General features: G+C 32.0%; 1 protein-coding gene across 1 annotated transcript; it reads left to right on the top strand.

Annotated features, from left to right (window-relative positions):
* The first annotated feature begins 8,705 nt into the window (after nucleotides 1–8,705).
* Nucleotides 8,706–14,115, top strand: LOC134275600 (uncharacterized). Its single transcript, XM_062757866.1, has 3 exons — nucleotides 8,706–8,736; nucleotides 12,848–12,991; nucleotides 13,275–14,115. Exons 1-3 carry the CDS (start codon nucleotides 8,706–8,708, stop codon nucleotides 14,045–14,047), a joined length of 948 nt encoding a protein of 315 aa, XP_062613850.1. The 3' UTR covers nucleotides 14,048–14,115.
* Nucleotides 14,116–14,415: the final 300 nt, after the last annotated feature.

Below are 14,415 nucleotides of genomic sequence, written 5' to 3'. Positions count from 1 at the left end.
TCTTTACATCATTTCATTTCTTTAATATGCGAGGTCAAAATCGCACTGCGTCAAGCAAATTGTGTTTTATAAATAAACTTATCATTACATGAAGTCAAAAATCCATTCCTTTTTGAGAGTGTATATTTCTATTATATCAAATCATTATTCCGTGATATGGATTTATCTTTATTATACGTCGGGAGCATCATGATGTTAGGTGAACACATCTTACCTTCATGTCAGTGCTTTATTACGTGGAGTAAAAAGTGTATAACATAATGTGAACATATCTTTATATTATATCAACACTTTATTACATTATGTCAAAACTCCATTCCGTGATGTGGATATATAATTATGTTATGTCAACCTTTTCTAATGTGATTTAAAAACATCTTTATATTGTGTTAACTCTTCATCATGTTGATTCCAAAAGTTCATTACCTGATGTAAAAATACATTTTCATTATCTCAAAGCTGTATATCTGGTATATAATGAATGTTGACGACCGTGTTTTAATGACTGGTAAGAGAAGGGGGGGGGGGGCTCTTCATTGATTAGAACGAATTTCAGGCACATAATATCAGCCCCCCCTCTTTTCCCACATATAACTTTACTATAGAAACTGTAATGTTCATGGAAAGCACACCCCCATCCCCACTTTTTCTTGAAGTATAGTCCACTACGGGTAATGTAGTATACTTGAAAAAAAAATTAGGACTTTTTTTGTTTCGAGTAGAATTTTTTTTTCTGGCTGACCTCGGCTCCCCTTTCAAAGAAGATGCTACGTCACTAGAATTAGTAATTTTTTCAACAATTCCAGTGCCAGAATTCTATTACAAAAATCTATATGTCAGTCTAAATCAGTTGAATATGCCTTAGCAAGCATGCATGGGCACATATCAGTGGCGGATATGGGAATCTTGAACAAGGAAGGGGGACGGTATATGGTTGGAGACCAAGGGGGGGGGGAGAGAAGCTCTTAGGCTTTATAGTTTTATAGAAAAAAGTTTTCAACTTATTTCAGCTAATCTTAAGCAATGTCCTACAAAGTAAAAAAGTAAAACCAATAAATTTATTAATCTTATGTATATTTTGGTCACTAAAGATGGAAGGACGGGATTCCTGCCCCCAACCCCCAACCCACCGTTGCACGTTTGTTATACTGTGTGTTAACACTATTTAAAATAAAAAAGAGAGGTAGAGACTGATAAAAAAACATATGACAATGTTCTTAATAAGATAAGAAGTTTAAGACTTCTATTGAAAAAAAAATTCAATATGAAAATTAAAAAAAATGCTGCTCGACTCATAATATTTTATTTATTTAATTATCAGATTAAAGTAAACGCCATTGAAATTAATTCACAGTCGCAGCGCTGCACGTTTCAAGATTGTCAATCATTTGTCGCTTTACGTTTTCATTTAAATATGCCATTCCCAAATCGCCGAGACTTTCTTCTACGACTGTTTTCTTTCCCGCCATTTCTAGTGCCTGCGGAACCCGGAAAATACGTTATGTGCATATAAAGGCCGAGGATACCCGTGTTCGCATAATGTAATAGTGAATCGACATAATGTAGAAAGGGCGCACAGTATGACATGAGCTTTCCACATCTGATCAATATGAAATAGCCTAAGATATACGTATGCTGACAAGAGGCTAAGCATTTTTGACACAATGTAAAGACACAATGACATAACGTAATAACAATTTGTTAAAAAGTAAGGGCAAATTCACATCATGAAATTGATTCACGTCGTCATGTAGCATATTGATGATATAATGTAGTAAAAGAATTGACCACATGTGACAATTTTTTGACATCATGTAATGAAATTCTGACATCGTATTATAGCGACTTGATATCAAATAAAGATAAATTCACATCAGGTAATGAACTACTTAGACCAAATAGTAGAGAGTGCACATAATGTAATACTAAGTTGAAATTATATAAATGTATCTTAACACCACATTAAAATCTTTTGACATAATGTCACAAAGAGCTGATATAATGCAATGAAAGATTGACTCAATATAATTGAAGTGTTAGTAAATGTCATAAAAAGTTAATGTAATGTAAAAGAAAGTTGTCGCAATGTAATAGTAGCGTGTGTAAATGTCATAAAGAGTTGACCTAATGTAAAGGAAAGTTGAGATAATGCAATAGTAGTGTTAATAAATGTCACAAAGAGATGACATAATGTAATGGAAGGTTGAGACAATGCAATAGTAGTGTGGGTTAATGTCATAGAGTTGACATAATGTAATGGAAGGTTGACACAATGCAATAGTAGTGTGGGTTAATGTCATAAAGAGTTGATATAATGTAATGGAAGGTTGACACAATGTAATTCTAGTTATAAGCTATAAGTTCTAGCTATAAGGCAGTGACGGCGTTCCATATATTTGCATGTTTGCATTTTTTTTTAAATTATGTAGTAAAATTTATTCTATAACACTTTTCTTTCGGTGCATTAACGTGATATTGAAGACCTTTTGACATATCGTTATCAAATTATTTACTGCTTTTTTATCCAAGGAGAAAGCTAGGCATAATGCACACTATTTTGTAGGGAATTTCCTAGAGTTAATATTTCATGACTATTCATATACTCAACAAAAATTCATGCCTGTTTACAAACGTGAAATTTATTTATTACCGACATAAGTAAAACTTTTTACATAGTATAAAAGTAGAGAATCCAAAAAGATAATATATAGTTTATGTACCTTTATGCTATCATAAAAGAAGTACGAGTCTTATTTTAGCAAAGCCGTGGTTTAACGCGCCATCGGTCATATTTTAATAGCATTTCAAACAGCAGTATATTAAAGATTTTATTTCCTCTTAAAGTTATTGAAACTTCAAATTTTTGGATGGGTTTGATTGACAATCCAGAAAAATAAATATATTCAGAGTTGAAATGTTAGAAAGCAAAACCCCTTCACAAGTATTGTCATCCTTGCTAAGTGTTGTGTACAGAGTTAGTAAAATGATCACACCCGTGAAACGTACACAGTTTTTGTAAACAGGGCACGAGCACTGTTATTGTAATTGATGTTTACGAATCACTGGGTGCATTCAATTGTTATAGTCTGCTCACCACAACTGCTCGGACTGACAATATACTGCGTGTATGTTTTTCTTTCGAACATTTCTACTCTGAATTTTTTGGATTAAAGTTGTGAAATTTTTCATTTATACAATAAAAGATTGCCACTTTTCCTAAGTATTAAGAATAAAATTTAGATTTGTGAGAGTGCAAGGATGTGTCAATCAAACCTGTCTAAAAATCTCAAAGTTTTAATAACTTGCAGATGAAATAAAATTTTTAATATATTTTGTGTGAAATGCTATTAAGATACATAAGTCGTAATGTTATGCAGGAAATATTAACTTTAAATCTGTGTCCATGCACCTTTTCAAAAAGAGGAAGGGGAAATCTATTTCCGACTAGAAATTTGTTATATTGAGCTGTAAGAAACTGTCTCTACTGTAGCAAAACGGGGTGTAGACCTTTCCATCCTTTCATTCTAAATTAAGATTTAGAAATAACTTCTAGAAAAAAAAATGTTTAAAGCAATAAACGCAATTAAAAGCGATTCTGGCCCCTTATTTTGTAAAAAAAAAATCAAAGCACTGGACAGTTGTAAAATTGTGATTCTGTAGTTAAGAACCTAAATTATTGCTTGATGAAGACGTTTTCTTATTTAGTTGATCAATTCAATAGCAAGAGTGGTACCAATTACCAGATGAGCAATAATATGTCAATTTTGAAAGAAAAAATATAATAGATATCTTAAAGTTCAGCTGAAATAACCATGTATCTTTTTCTAAACCAGAAAGAGACTGACTGTAAATTAAGTCAATATTTTATACATACACGTAAATCTTTGACTTGAACCAATGTTCTGATTTTGAGATAAATGCTTTTTGCTTAGTAATACGAAATGTATGAATCCTTTTATAGAAGGAAAGCCAACACGCTTAATAAACATACATTACAAATTAACAATAACACAATACACTGTATAAATGTGTGACCCAGTTCCAAGAAAGATAAATCTTATGGAACAACTATTTGTGAATAGGATCAAGACGGATGTATACCTGTGTATTTGCATAAAAATATTTTTATAGCATGGCTATTTTTGTCATTTTATTAAGTAGCACACATATATTCCTTATAAATCTGGATCATATGTGAATCCTTAATTAATTGTTATCATACATCTAATAATTATATCATTGTCTTTTGAAAATCAAAAGAAAAATTCTTTGTTGTCTAATAACATAATTTTCATTTGAAAATTAATGGAAAAGTCAAAACGTCAAAAGTTATTTTAAAAAAACAATGATTTTACATTTTTTTTTACCCATGCACTTATGGGAAACCTGTTCATGTGTATCACATCCAAAACATTACCATTTAAATTTCTAGTTTTAATTTTTATTTAAAATAGTCAAATGATATTAAGCAAGTCGAGACAATTTTGTCTCCGTCACACCCGTTCTCAAATCAAATGAATGAATTCCAAAGCATGACAGTCTACTGCGTGTTTACATTTCAATAGCGACACGTGGTTTTCGTCGGTTTATTGCTGGAAAAACTGTAGAGCTTCTTTATCGCTTTATAAGACCGAAATTGAAAGACTATATTATTCTAAAGACATTGCTCCAAGCTCAAAATTAATACTAGAGTTGTTTTAGATGATTTATAGTTGCTTCCAATACCGTACAAACACTTTGACCTTTGCATGTACACAAAACACTCTGATGATATTGAGGGGTTAAATAATGATTTAACCTTCTTCTGCTGTCTAAAACCAAGGACCTATATACTACCTGTTTAAACTATGCACACATATACCCCGGTATCACGTGAAAAAACTCAATGTTTTATCGACACAATATACATATGTAGCACCTACGTCTCTTTGGTTTAGGCCGATGTGTTATAAGTTGATATATATATATATATATATATATATATATATATATATATATATATATATATATATATATATATATATATATATATATATATTTATAACAGTAACTTGATCCGAAGGGTCGTATCACGTCGAGTTGACAGGCGCGGATCATCAGATCTAACGAGACGCGAAGCGTCGAGCTTGACCTGATGATCCGCGCCTGTCAACGAGACGTGATAAGGCTCTTCGGATCAAGTTACTGTTATAATGATGAATTTATTATATACCCCATAATAACTAGCAAAATATAGCAGAATAAAACTTTAACGATTAATTGTATAATATTTATCCATAAAACAACGCATAATAACAAGGGACTTTTTAACGTGCAAGAAAAATAACGTCATGTTTTTGCGTACGATGTCATCAGTTTCAGAGAGTGGTGATATGGATTCAGAAAACCACAGTGTGGTGATCTGGAAAATCGGATCAAACTCTGTAAAATTAATAGTAACAAAAACAAGGAAATTGATGGGTATATAATAAAAGGCTTTATATAGCAAATTTTGTAAATGTGAGCATAGAAATGAAAGACTATATACCATTTTAAATAATTCTATCACACATCTCAAAAAAAAGAATTGAATATAATTTCCAAGGGACAATTCAAGTTGCCCTTTATTTTTAACACAGTTGGGTATTTGTAGTAGCCCACAATGCATTGCGGCTCATTCAGCAGTAGGTAAAGTAAACAGATAGCTTATTTACCTGCAAATTTATGCTGACCTAAAGTGTCTCGACCAGTTGAGAAAATTAAAATATTAATAGATTGTTTTCTACCTTAAATTATATGAAAGAAGGCAAAGATTGCTTGATTATATGTTGTTTGCATACCCTTCGAGAATTTTCACTGATATAGTAATATCACCGTATACCTGTGCAGGACTTCCAATTTGTTTTTTTTTATTTGATTTCCACAATGCTATATAGTACAAACATATAAGATGAACACAATATTTCATTGCAGCATTCATTTTTTGAAAGGGAGAGAAAGAGAGAGAGAGAGAGAGAGAGAGAGAGAGAGAGAGAGAGAGAGAGAGAGAGAGAGAGAGAGAGAGAGAGAGAGAGAGAGAGAAAGAAAGAGAATGCAAGAGAAATAAAGAGGAAGAGATGATGTTATAAAAGAAAGTGGGTGATCGATAGAGCAGGTAGCAAAACTAGAGCAAAGCTCTAGCTCTTCTGTCCTGTTTGACCGGAAGTAACTTTTGTTTCAAAAAAGAGAGAGAAATGATGTCTCTAATGATTTAAATCTTCAAAATCTATGTTGAAAATTGCAAAAGTAAGCCATTTTTGATACTTCCTGTTTGACCGGAAGTGACGTCGACGGACGTAAAATTAAGTTTTATGCTTCCAGTGACAAACATTTCCCCAAAACATGTCAAAAACGGCAAAAATATTCAGTTTCGATCTACTTCCAGTTTGGCCGGAAATGACGTCACAAGACATATTTTGATGACATCAGTAGATTTTACCAGAGATTTCCAATAACTTTCCTTCTTTGATGTATAGCAAATTCTCAATACTTTCTGAGATATCTGGAAATTTTTTTGGCCCCTCTAGTTCCCTAAATTTAGGGGTCAGCCCTTTTTCCGAGATGTCATTTGAAAGATCTTCTAATTCTGCACAAGTTATGTTTTATATATTTTAACAAAGTATTTTTAGTTTAGAAGATAAAAAGCAAAATATGAGTAATTTTTGGCTCTTTTAAGCGTTCTAATTTTTGACCCATATATAGCGCCATTTTGAATAGAGAAATCGAAAAACAAAAACAACTTCAATCCTTCTATTATCGAAAATCAGTAGAATTTCTGGCCCAGCTTTAGCCGTCTCTGAGCCTTTGTCTGGAAACGAAAGCCAATAAATTTTCGTTTAAAGGGAAATAACTCAAAACCGGAAGTGATTTTTTGAAATTTTAGACAGCATTCAGATAGAGTTTAGTAACTTCTATTACCTCTGAAAATTTGAGCAAAATCAATTGAGAAAAGAGTGAGATATGAGGCTTCAAAGTTGGCGTCTAGGAAGTAGAAAAAAAGAATAACTAGAGCAAAGCTCGTTGCAAAGCAACAAGTAGTTCTTCCGTCATGTTTGACAGGAAGTAGCTTTCATTTTTAACAAAAATGAAAAATAATGCCCCAAAAATGGTTTGAATCCTCAAAATCCATGTTAATGCAAAAATAAGCCATTTTTGCTACTTCCGGTTTGACCGGAAGTGACGACGACGGACGGAAAATTAATTTTAATGCTCCCAGAGACATATTTTCTTAAAAAAAAAACGGCAAGAACGGCAAAAGTACGCGTTTTCCGACAACTTCCGGTTTGGCCGGAACTGAGACGTCGGACGTACTTTGACGAATCCAATAGATTAAGCTTGACGTTTTGAACAACTTCGCTTCTTTGACGTATTATAAATTCTCAATACTTTTTGAGATATAAAGAACTTTCGGCCCCTCTAGCCCCCTAATTTAAGGGACCAGCCCTTTTTTTGAGATGTCATTTGGAAGATCTTGGAATTCTACACCTTTTTTGTTCTACATGCTTTAACAAAATATTTCTAGGTAAAAAGTTATCGTAGAGAAGGTGCTAAATTTTGAAATTCTTGATAGGACTATTTTCGGGCCATAGCGAGCGTCGGCGCATCGTACTTTCTGTAGTTGTGATATACAAAGAGCACTTCTCCAAAAGTTGCTCTAGCATCACTGAAAAATTCATGCTTCTGTGTTTAGTGCTTTTTGAGAAAACTGCCGGACAAAGTGACCCTCTAAAAATCACTAAATCGCAGAAAACTCCGAACCGGAAGTGACGTCATCAAAATAAAAAATATATATCTAGACTTTTTTAATGTTCTATCAGGCCTGAAAGTTTCATGAAAATTGATCGAGCCATTCTCGAGAAATCGCGCGAACAAAATCGGTAAGAAAAAAAAATAAAAATAGTGGAAAAGAAACCTAAGAAAAACAATAAGGTCTTTCGCTGAAGACGGAAGACCTTAATAATCTTTACCAACAGAATCAATAGAAGGTCTTCCGTTGGGAATGGAAGATCTTAACTAGTTTTGAGACAGGGTTTATTGATATTAATCTGAGAGTATGAAGTGCCATTTATTTTATCACTTGCTCTATCTGTATATTTCAATGTTTTATAAATAATTTTGAATTCATTCCGAATACCATGGCTAGAGAGGCTGAGGTGTTGACAACGAACTCTGTAAATATATTGTTTCATTGACATAAGCAAAATATTTAATGATTTTGATGATATTGTTTTACTTATATCTCCAAGTATAAAAGTTTTACCATCTAGATTTAATACAATGTCTTTTCGATAACATTGTCTAACAAAACCATCTAGAAATTGTTTTACAACTGGACATTGCCAAATGAAATGAAATATTGTTTCTTCCTCTGCTTCACAAAATGTACATAGGTTAGAGTCTGTTTTACCTATTTTAAACATAAGACAATTGGTTGTCAGTATATAGTGATTAATTCTGTATTGAAGCCATAAAGATTGTAATTTACTGTTTTGAGTTGATAAAAAGGCAGACTTCCAATTTTGACTTTTTCTCGGCACTTACGGCCATTGAGAGAGCTTTATCGTTTCAACGCCTGTCATGAAATGGGACTTCAGAATGCCGAGCGCATGACGAATAAACAGTTGCTACCCATTTTTTATCGACTTACAGGTCAGTCGGCCAAGAATCCAAATCAAAACCGTACGATCATGGAGCGAGCACCATACCGTCTACCAAAGGGTGAGAAAGAAAAAATGATATCTGATTCTTGCTTTACGTCTTCCTCATTTTCACTCATATGGAGACTTCACAATTTGACGCTGTTAGGTTACAAAACAGACTTTATATATACGTATTCAAGGCATTTAAGCATTTAGGGATCTTACTGAGCAACACCGACTCCAATACGGGTCTCGATGTTCAGTACATACCCACATTCAGTGTTAGAATTCAAACCGGCGACGTATGGATCAACTCCACGATTCAAATGCAAACGCTCTTACCATACGGTCACGGAGATGACAGCGAGAGTAGTGAATAAAGTGCTCGCTGTGTATGTTTAAGAATGTTATTATTCCAATCATTTTACGTATAGTGCATGTGATATTGATGTAAACACAGTGGATCATGAATATCATTTATTTACCGTATAAGGATATTTGTTCGAAATTAAACAAACAACAATTAATCCATCAATCTACAACCAAAATGAAAAAAAATGGTACATATATACATGTACAAACATAAAACTACTGCAAAATTGGTGCTCAAACATTTAATTCATGAATATGCTTATACATGTAATTCTAAAAAGAAACCTTTAACTGTTCACCATAATTTGTTAAATCAAATTTTCTAAGTTCTTATGGATTTGTTTAGATAGTTGAAGAATATGTAAATTTGAATTATTGACAATATCGGGAAGACATATAATCATTTTCTGTTTATATATCTCTAATTTATCCAAGCAAAAATTATTGATTTGATATTGTTAACTTCAGTATTTTCCTGTACATGCACTTTTTAAAGGTAGATGTTTATTTTTTTAGTATCTGATACATATTGATATATATGCAAGATCAGTTGATATCGAATCCTTATGAAAACATGCAGAAATGCTAAATACTTCAGAGTCATACTGTATGTTCAATTCAATTAAACACTGAGAAAAAATATCACTGTAAAATAAATTCCACTTTTCATACATGTATACTAGTTAACCAGAATGTTAGAGAGTTTCAAAGAAGCTGACCAAATGAATAGAATTTAAAAATGTCTTCTAATTGTTTAATGTGCATAAATTCGTCAAATATTTTAAGGATAATCTCTAGGAAATAATTGTAAGAGATCTTTATTCAAATTAAGTTTAACTTCCTGTTATGAAAGCTATTTAGTATTTTGGGACAATACAATACGCAGATTATTGAATTGAAAATGTTTCTGTACGGTCTTTATTTTAAAGTTGTGGCATTTTCTGCCCTATTTTTATCTTTCACCAACATGGATCCACATGTTTGTATTGACAACAGGTATTTCATTTTTCTTCCTTCAGAATAATCTTAAGCTTAGAGATAATTTTAAAAAATGTATAACTTCTATTATTGTTTTTAATTGTAATCGTTCAGTATTAAATGTTGTTATATAATATACGAGGGCTGTTCAATTAATAATGTCCTCGGTGCTCAAAAAGAAGCAAAAGACGCTTTTCAATAATTTACTCTTCATTATTATACTTATAAATCTCTTTTTATTACAACACATGTCCGTAACCTTTTTTATTTAATTTCTGATTGATTTTAGAACTCAGTTTTGGGTATGACCCTTGGTATACTGGAAAATGGCAGATCCAATGATTTCATGGGCTTGTTTCTTCCTTATGAAAGGTGTTTTTTTCAAGTTTGGAAATAGAAATAAGTCAAAAGGTCAAAGATCTGGCGAATATTGTTAATATGAAAAAAATATTAACCATCTGTGTATCCGTAAAACCCCTTTACTCTTCAGGGCGTGCGGGTTTGGACGCTGTCATGAAGAAATTTAATGTAGTGTATTCCTGATTCTGGGTCCTTCCTCTAATAAACCTTTCGATTTTTTTGCAAAAAAATTGTTTTCTACCCTCATGCAGAAATTAAACTGTCTCCCCGAATACGAATTTAAACAACAATACCACTAATATTTAAGAACATTGCATATAAATCTGTCTTTGTGCTCTTGCAATTCTTTGCTCTTTTCAGACCTTCGCTGTTTTTGTCAAGTACATCTTATGGTAAATTTTGGTTTGAGGATTTTAAGCAATAGATTCAAGTTCCAAAAAACGTGGATAACTCCAATTACTGATATTTTAAAATAATTGTTAAGACATTTGTATACGCTGCCGTTTTCACTCATTTTTCAAAATATAGGGTGACCTTTGAGTACTAAGCTTTTTCATCGTCAAATGTTTCTTAAATACAGGGTAAACTACCCCCGATGTGATGTCAATCAAATTTGCTATGTGTCTTAAAGTCAATCCTACCTCATCAAGTATTATTTGTTGAAATTTGGCAAACAGTACATAAGTGTTGTAGTTTTTGTTGGCAAGGACGATACCCATTTTTGATGCCCATTATACAATTTTTTATCATTGAAATCCACCTGCTCTCATTTGTCTATAAAACAGATATTGGTTGCTGTAAATGTCACACATTTCAGTGAATATTTCTTTGGGATTTTTAACCAGTTTTTTAGCAGCTTTTTGAAGCTTTATTTTCACTCTAGTTTACCGATTCTTTACCATTCATTTATAATGCAGTGTCTCGAATAGCCCTTGTTTCCCAGCTTCTCACAATGAAACTATGTGATGAAAAGTGGTCACATGAACTGTTATAAATTCATTAAAGATTCAATTATGAGAGAAAGCCAATTTTAATGTCATATGATATCTGTATTGTATGTCATACAGTTCAGGACATTATTTATTGAACAGCCCTCGTAAATATAAATAGATTCAACTAAGAAAATGTCCTCTTGTGATTCATACATAATTTAACAATGGCTAAGTAACTAGTTCTCTTTTCCGAAATGCTGTCGTATTTTGTTTTCTACATTAGCTCAATCACAGGAACTATTGTTTGCTGTGCAAATTACTACAGAAACGAAAGAGGAGAATGCGGTTGTAAGTTCAAGATATTTTAAAGTCAAACTGTATATATTTTAGAAATTTAATTCCATGTCTTCTGCGTGTCTGGAAGAACAGATGTTGAATTTCAATATTCAAGTTGAATTTAACATGTACATCTTAAAATTTAAATCAAAACGTTAAGATAATATATCATTGTTTGTCTCCCTTTCTTCAAGGACAAGAATTATTTTTATGACCTTATATGTTTTTGAGATTGCAATTCTGTTTCTTTGCTTTGTTGATGTTTTAATTTTTTCAGTGTTGCATATATATTTTATATACCGTATAGCGGGTCAATTTAGTGGGGTGCTAATTTTGACATATTTTGCATTTTTATGATAGTCCGCCTAAATTTTGATCGCTAAAATAGTCGGCACTCTTCTTAGAGTCCATCTGCAAAGATCTGAGACCCTGCATCCTCTAAAATAGATAACGTCAATATTATTGGCATACCTTTGAGCAGGCAAAACACTACATTTTACACCCGCCAAGAAAACCCGCTAAAATATAATTATTTTAATATCTTTAATGCTTTATAGCACATAAATTTAACACGTACTTCGCAAAAGAAACATTTTTATACAAAATATCCTTCTATAATGTATCACACGAAATAGGAAAGATATCATTCACGATCTTTATTTAGTGGTAAAATCTCAAAAAGCAGGAAGCACCATTGATTTTGTTTATGAAGTTCATTATTTTATTTATTATACATCTAATTAAGAGGAACTGGACTTCAATTATGATGTAATAATAAATATCTTTCTAATGAGAAATTTCCTCTAAATGATATATCATTTTCAGATATGTTTACATGTAAAATTTCTAACAATTGATTTGAATTTGATTTTTATACGATAATCCATAAAAACAGAACAATATTATATATACTTCCTGTATCTATTTTGCAAAGAGGCTTTTTCACTCCATACCAAAATATTAATTGCTATGACGCGGAGATTCAGGAGTACTATATCTCATATAAAAACAAATAAAGGAAATATTTCAGTAATACGTCAATAATTCTCAGAAACTTTTCAATTGCAAAGTTTGCTTTTTAAGTAATTATTCTCCAAAAAAAAAAAAAACAAAAAAACAAAAAAAAAAAAATAAAGTGCATTGCATCTGAAAAAATATTACTGATTTCTTTTTGTATTGTTTATCCGTATTTTTTAATACCAAATTTAATAGCTTGTGCACCAGGATTCTTCGGTGATTTTTGTGAGGATCCTTGTCCCCCTGGAACGTTCGGGGAATATTGTGGTGGACAATGTGCTTCTGTGTGCAGCTTTGAAGAATGTGATCCCGTGAGAGGCTGTGTCCTCAAAAAGAAAGGTGAAATTAAATAAAGTCATCCTTCTAGTACATATACACGATATCTGATATCAATCTCTTGTTTTTCTAATACAAACAGCAAAAACTTCAAATATGTTTTTTTAAAGAAGTAAATTAATAAATCAATTAATTGTTATATGTAAAATATGTTGCAGATTTTTAAGGTATTTGACAGAGACAAATGCAAAGTATTCCAAATACATTTTTATGAATTTATGCATTTGCTTCCTTCAAGAAAATTTTAAAAGTTTAACATAACATAATATTTCTAATTTTTTTGTAGATGTTACTGTCACAAACATTGAATCACGAGCGACGATATTTAATATCTCAGTAAATACCACACAACTTTTTTTCTCTGGTTTTACAATTGCACTGAATACAAATTTTAGCAGCACAACTGCATCAGCTACTATGTCTGTCAAACATGTTCCAAGCGCTTCAAAGGGACAGCTGAATACGTATTTACTGATCTTCATGGGGATAGTTATAGTCTTACTCTTCATAGTTGTAGTAATTCAATTACGTTCAAAATCTAGACGAGGAAGAATGTCAAGCCAGAAATCTACAGGTTATGGAGATATAAATAATCACAGAGATGTCGAAGGTGATTATCAGAGTAATGAACCTGAATATCAAGAAATCGACCAGTACTTGGGAATACTTAATGTTTCCGATGAAATAAACAAGAAGTCTACAAATAAGATATTGGAACCATTACCAGATATGAAGGATTGTTACTTATCCCCAATTTCAGGAAAGGAAAAGTCAGACACAAAAACGAAAGATGAAAACCACAAATTATTCCCAAAGGCGGAAAACCTAGAAAAATTATCTGTAAGAGAGCCTTTAAGCAAACTCAAAGTGGAGGAGAATGTAACATTTGAACAAAAACATTCATGCACAGATTTTGAAGATCATACTAGTGACGAATGTTATGGGGACCCCTGCTCTTCCGTCTCTTCAGATGAAAACGTCTCACTTAATAGTGCAATGATTAAAAAAGAAGTGGATGGAGGAAATAATGACTCTTATCTTCACGTGGTGTTTAAATAATGATAAAAAATATCAACAATTATAAATATAAATTGATCTTAACATTTTGTCTGCACTTGTAATGATATTGTGAGAAAAATGTATATATAAGGGCCTATTTTAATGGTTTCTGTGTTCAATCAGTTTGTATGCTGAAGATTATTGCAAACCTGTAAATCCTTTAAATATAGGGTTAGAAAATGTCGAACTACATGGAAAATTATGATTGCTTAATTGTTGCAAAAATAAAGACTATACACCTAGGCTTTAGACCTTGTTAAAAGAGAGTGAGGATTGTCGAGCTTTGTGAATATGTATCTGATTAAGCTCACCAGTCTCTGAGTCAATTGTTAATACTCTGAACAGTGAAACTCAGCTACTAAAAACTC

The sequence above is a fragment of the Saccostrea cucullata genome, unplaced genomic scaffold (genome assembly GCF_032062105.1).
Source record: "Saccostrea cucullata isolate Sc308-1 unplaced genomic scaffold, CSIRO_AGI_Scuc_v1 ctg1027, whole genome shotgun sequence".
NCBI classification, from domain to species: Eukaryota; Metazoa; Mollusca; class Bivalvia; order Ostreida; family Ostreidae; genus Saccostrea; species Saccostrea cuccullata.
The sequence above is the reverse complement of the archived record's forward strand: the minus strand, read 5'-3'. Positions and strand labels throughout refer to the sequence as shown.

Excerpts from the sequence above, each read along its gene's own strand:
- LOC134275600 (XM_062757866.1), top strand. The coding sequence starts at position 8,706 with ATGGAGCGAGCACCATACCGTCTACCAAAGG. Across the intron at positions 8,737-12,847 it reads ACCATACCGTCTACCAAAGG|CTTGTGCACCAGGATTCTTC; the intron begins GTGAGAAAGAAA and ends CAAATTTAATAG. Across the intron at positions 12,992-13,274 it reads CTGTGTCCTCAAAAAGAAAG|ATGTTACTGTCACAAACATT; the intron begins GTGAAATTAAAT and ends ATTTTTTTGTAG.